Raw genomic sequence first — 6,000 nt, 5'->3', positions numbered from 1 at the left:
TAAAAGCCGGTTGCGGCTGTTGAGCACTTCCTCCGCAATCGGGCACGCCGCGACAGATGGCCCCGCGACCCTCCCGGCACCCGCCTGTGGGTCACGACCCTGAGTTTTAAAATGACTGACCTAGGTTCATACATGCAAAATGGCCACTGTGAGACTGTGCCCAGCAAAGAGCTGATGATGCCTTCAGGAGAAAGAGGAGAAAATTAACTAGAGAAAAACAAATTGCTACTCAGTAAACTTTTTAATAATTATTTAATAAAAGTCTTGACAGAGGAATGTAAAATATTGACAGTATTATAATAATATTCTAAAAATCTCACAGCAGACGTTAGTATCCTGTATATCAGTGTTTTTCAAACTTTTTTTCTGGCGACCCATTTTTGAAAAATAGCCACCTCTCATGGATTTGTTAGACAATAGATTCTCCACGGTTACTTTTTAAACCATCACGTTCATTGTTGGCACTTCTGTATTGTTAAATGTAAAAAATTGTAAATGAAGATATATTTTACATTTTTGTTGTTATTTGGAGATCTAAAGAACTTGTGACAAAAATCTCTGTGCAGATCAGTGAGCAAGACTTTTGATCGCTGACTCCTGAGGTATTTGAAGAGGGGATCAGACAATTGTTGGAAACACGCCTGGATTTTGGGCTGATCGGGAAGGAAGGAGACTCACCACTGATCGCAAAGTCAGCCTCACTGAGAGAGCGACTGATCTTGGGAAGTGAGCGGACAGTAGCTCCCCATTTTAAATAAACATCAAACCCCTTATGTAAACACAGCATAACTTTAAACATAGATCCGACTGAAATTCAACAGACATCAATGAGATTAACTACCGCAGGAATTGAGCCAACACTGACAACGTTAATGGTAACTGAAATTGAAGATTAATTGACAATGGTAACAATGGCAGACAATAATCATGCATCCAATTCAGAACGTTAACCTGAAGTTGGTCTCTTTGTATGATCATTGACTCTGTGCTTCCTATGATCTGCACTTGAACAGATGTATTTTCCCCTCTGACTGGGATGGTTGGAGTTCCCAAACATATACCTATCGTCCCAGAGTGGGTACAGAATGGGGCAAATATAAATCAGCTTTGTGAAAATGGAACAATTGAAAGATGGGTAGAACCCCACAGGAGACATAGGAATTATCTGCTGGAGCTAGATCCAGTGTGAAGGAATACTCTCCTATGAGTTACTGATTGCAGTATTTGTGGATAGATATTCCAGTCGGCAGTCACTTGTTTTTGGGTGGGGGTGCAGGCCTGGAAAAAAAACTGTGAAGCACTGCTGGAAACTAACATTGTGCAGAAGAAGTATCTGCAGGAAATAAATTGGAAAAAGGTCAGGCAATCCCCAGGGATCATTTTGGAGACCTGTTGGCGACCCATTTTACATCATCCAGTGACCCACCCGCGGGTCGTGACCCCCACTTTGAAAACCCCTGTTGTATATTATATCAGTAGAATTCTGAGAAAATAAATAAATTATCACAATTGTTTGAAACATACTATCAATTCAGCACTGAACATGTTCGATGTTCAAGGGTCACCAGGATAGAACTTTTCGCATATAATGTTTTTGGGAGAGTCTGAACTTACAGCACAAAATTTGTGAGAAAACAAGTGATGATAAAGGCCAGTACTTATAACATTCTGTTTCCATTAACTTCTCCTTTAATTATACCATTTACAGGCATTAAAACAAGGCCACAAGATATTACCAAAAAATGCAAATATTAACAATTTTCATATCCTGATCATGTTCACAGTTGCATAGTTACCGGTCGGCTGAGCACCATTCTCAATACCTTCGGAGTGCATGATACTGCCGTGGTATTTTTGACCGCCTCTTGGAAGAAATTTGTTTCTTTGGTGAGCACCTGCTTGTGTGAAAAGCAGAACAATCAAAACAATATTTTCTGTGAATAACAGATTCATGAAACTACTGTACAAATCAAACCAAAGACTAAACAATATGAGCGGAGCTTTCCAGTCACGCCCGTGGCGGGAACTGTCGCAGGCGGACGGAAAAGGTCACAGATCTGCTGAAGGTCCATCGACTTTGGGTGGGAATTTCCAGACCTTCCTGAAAATCCTGGCCTCTGGGTGGAATTAAATGGGGGGAGACGACAACCACCAAAGTTGGTGATTCAGGTCGGGGGGGGGGGGGGGGGGGGGGGGGGGGGGATCACCAACTTTGGTGGTGTCATTGGACCCCCCCCCCCGGCAACCTGAATTCCCCCACCAACCTGATTCCCTGATGGAATTAAGCCCCTACATGTCAGTAGGGATCCTGCTGCCAGGGCTCCCAACTCCACAGGGGACATTGTGTTCCAGGACTTCCCCAGAAAGGCAGAAATCCTGCCCATGAAAGCTGCCAGCCAATTGAAGGCCGTGAGCTCTCCATTACCGGGAGATATGACTGTTGCAAGTGATGCATTTGGGCTTTCACCAGGGACTATCCTTAGGCCCCTGGAGAAAGGTAGGTGAGTGCAGGGTGAGGGTTGCCGGGAGAGGGGAGGTGTTGAAAGGGGGGGGGATGAGGGGGCAAGAGGTTAGAAAGGAAAGGGCAGGGGGTGGTGCATGGCCAGCACTCAATGGGGTCCCTCCGTGTCAGGTACTCCTGTGAAGGAGGACCACCCTCCCCCTTGATTGTTGGCCCACCACATGCCACTGAGTGAATACTAGCAGTGGTGGGATGAGGTCTATAAGGGCCACGGTTGGTCTCCAGGCAGGAAGGTCCCCTCCCCTACCTGATCAGTCGGGTTCCCCTCATCTCGGAACCTAATCTCCAACGGGTGAGGCTTTAAATTCCACTCTATGCTATCAATAATAGATTGTTTGTCTGGGGCATGAATATTCACAACTTTTCTGAGTCCCAACGGTCAACACTACAATTAGGTAGGCGGTTTCCCTAAACAGCATTTCCGGGGATGTGTGCACTTAGGAATATTCCTCAGAACTTAATGATGGCTTTGGAGTTGTTTGGACAGCATCATACATTCACGTTTGAAATTCAAATCACAGACTGAACTCAGGCTCAATTCTCATCAAATCTTGTATCTAAACATAACGTGCATCCAAAGTGAGGCAGAGTAAGAAGCTATTCCAATTGTGCTGTCCCTGATACAGTGGTAATCACCATTTGTTTACTGAAATCCATGCAATTGTGCACTGATGACACCTTTTTATTTCCTCCTTTGCTTTCAAACATTTTTTATCTCGAACGTATGGCTCATTGTAGCTGTTGCTATGGTACGTTCGGCGAATGCACTAAAACTAGAGTCTGGTGACAATACTGGTGGCAGAGCTTTCTGCAAAAAAAAAGCCGGAAAGACATTATGCTAATTGTAACAATTATAGGAGGCCGAACTGGTTTATCTTAAAATGAAAATAAAGCCACTACCGCGGCCCACAAAACAAACAACCCAACTCAGGACTATCGTGAACTGCCATGCTGGGTGCAACTTTTATCGGTACAGTTATCGCATTCCTCCCCCTCAAGCCAGAATCAGTTCCTCACTGGGCAGCAGGGTAGCACAAGTGGATAGCACTGTGGCTTCACAGCGCCAGGGTCCCAGGTTTGATTCCCCTCTGGGTCACTGTCTGTGCGGAGTCCGCACGTTCTCCCCGTGTCTGCGTGGGTTTCCTCCGGGTGCTCCGGTTTCCTCCCACAGTTCAAAGATTCAATTCACAGTCTTGGTCACACTGCAACCACTGCCAGGAAAATGGTGGTGACATGAAACTAACATGGACATTCAACAAATTGGAACATTTCCTGTCGGTTCTATATTTTTAAAAACTGGGAAAATTTAGCTGCTTAAAGTAGGGAGAGCTTGACTATGTTAAGGACAGCTTAACTATGTTAATGGAACTAGTGCCTTTGATGTGTTGAGGAGCTCAGAAACACTGCAAACCGATGTTTAGGTGGATTGGCCATGCTAAATTGTCCTTAGTGTCCCAAAAGGTGAGGAGGGGTTATTTGGTTAAGGGGATAGGGTGGAAGTGAGGGCTTAAGTGGGTCGGGTCAGACTCGTTGGGCTGAATGGCCTCCTTCTGCACTGTATGTTCATTCCGGTGGCGGTGGGGCCTCTTTTGTCACTTGGCACGATGGCTGAGCTCCCTGTCTTAGTTCCTTTACTACGGTATGCTGTGTCACTAACGGTCTGCATCTCCTCCCCCTGCCGAACTAGTTTAAACTCAACAGCTCTAAGAAACCCACCCACAAAAACCTATCCTGGTTCAGATGGAGACCCATCCCACTTGTACATGTCCCACCTTCCACAGAGACAGTCCCAGTGATCCAGCAGCAGGTATTGAGCCACGCATTCTTCTGCCCTATTCTCCTATCTCTGTACTCGCTAGCACGTGACACCAGGAGTCCTCACAATACTTTTTTTGGTCTTCACAAACACACACTCAGGGAAAAAAATGGGCATGGTTGATTTCTTCTTCTCTCTCCTCCGAGTCACAAGGTTGCCCAGGGAATTCCAATCCACAGCACTTGCTTTGCTACAACTTCAATTGCAGCAGTAAGCAAAAATACTGGTGAGAAGTCTCTTTTTTTTTTAAAGAAAATAAATAATACCATCTTGTCTGAGATGATTCAATTGGCTTGTGTTGCTCCAGTTCAATGTGAGACGCAAGTAGCAAAACCCCATCATCTTGCAAATCGAACTTTAAAACCCATCTTTTCTTCCCAATCCTCTGATCTCTACGCTGATCATAAACACTGGATTTAATTTAAAGGTAACATAATATTTGCATGGAGGGTACATTAAAAATCAGAAATCTCCAGAAACATGGCAGAACCTTTTCACTAACTTATCCCCATGGAGGAATTCTTATTTCAGGACATGCAGGTAATCCGCCTGCACCGTTTAATGCACATTACTCGTGGCCTTTATATTTGCTTCACTGCAACAGAACCATTGCTCACCGCATCAATGAAAAGTAGCACACTCAAATTGGGCATACTTATAACAAGTGGGACTTAATGCTTTACCTTGATGGAGCCAGTTTCGCAGACTTTTTTACACACTGCAAAAACTTCTCAATGCTATTTATGGTTGAAACGTTTCCTCTGTCATACAGCAACACCTATATACAAACAGAGGGTAAATGCCATTAATACAGAACTGCTTCATTAAGTTGGCTGCAGTTATCTATTACCTGCAGGAATGTGTTTTTTGCAATTCACTTATAACATTAGTTAAAGCAGAAAAGGAGAGAAAATGATTCTCTGCATAAAACAGATGATGCGCGCGATCTCCCAGATCTTCGCACACGTCACGCCGGACGCGAAAACGAGCGGACCGGTTAGACAGCGCGAGAGGGCGAAATCGGGAACCACGCCGGGTGATGATCAGTTTCCGATCTAACTGGCCTGCTCCCATTGACGAGATCAGGGTCCTGCCGCACACGGTGTGGCGAGAAACCAATAATCACCAATTAAGACCAATCTCCATCCCATTAACGGGAAGGTCACCCTATTGAACGGTCTCCCATTATCTAATCACTCCCCAGCGAGCAGACACGTGGGTGTCGTTTAGTACACCTATTTAAATACATGAAGCTAGCACAATGGCTGCTGTGGGGATCCGAGGCAGTGAGTAGCCGTCTTGGAAATCAGGCAGTCAGCCCGGGACACCGGGGCCATTTCCCCAGTGCTCAGGTGGGTCGCCCCGGGTTTGGGGGGACGGGGGTGAGGGACTGCGGTGCTCGTGGGTCCGCCATGCCAGTCCCCGGATCATGCAAACCCATAACGGGGGCAACTCCAGCTGCTGCCTATCCCTCCAAACACCCCCGTGACAGACCCCAATCAGTGGTGATGTGGTGATGGTCAATTTAAGCCTCACTGATCGTGGCGGCTGCGGATTGCACAACTGAAGGTGATAGCTAAAGGGGAATTGGCAATTCTAGTAATGCAATCACTTCACAGCTCCCAAGTGGATTCCCGTGCATAGAAATGCCATGAAACAGGCA

General features: G+C 45.7%; 1 protein-coding gene across 3 annotated transcripts in view; it reads right to left on the bottom strand.

Annotated features, from left to right (window-relative positions):
- Positions 1–228: 228 nt before the first annotated feature.
- Positions 229–6,000, bottom strand: part of LOC119964853 (eIF-2-alpha kinase GCN2-like) — a 128,806-nt gene continuing 123,034 nt past the window's right edge. For all 3 annotated transcript variants that reach the window (XM_038794912.1, XM_038794914.1, XM_038794913.1), the window contains 2 exons: positions 5,021–5,115; positions 229–1,898 (listed from right to left, as the gene is read on the bottom strand). In XM_038794912.1, the coding sequence (XP_038650840.1) occupies positions 1,817–1,898; positions 5,021–5,115 (177 nt within the window). In that variant the 3' untranslated portion in view covers positions 229–1,816. The remainder of the gene's footprint in view (positions 1,899–5,020; positions 5,116–6,000) is intronic.

The sequence above is a fragment of the Scyliorhinus canicula genome, chromosome 4 (assembly GCF_902713615.1).
Source record: "Scyliorhinus canicula chromosome 4, sScyCan1.1, whole genome shotgun sequence".
NCBI classification, from domain to species: Eukaryota; Metazoa; Chordata; class Chondrichthyes; order Carcharhiniformes; family Scyliorhinidae; genus Scyliorhinus; species Scyliorhinus canicula.
The sequence above is the reverse complement of the archived record's forward strand: the minus strand, read 5'-3'. Positions and strand labels throughout refer to the sequence as shown.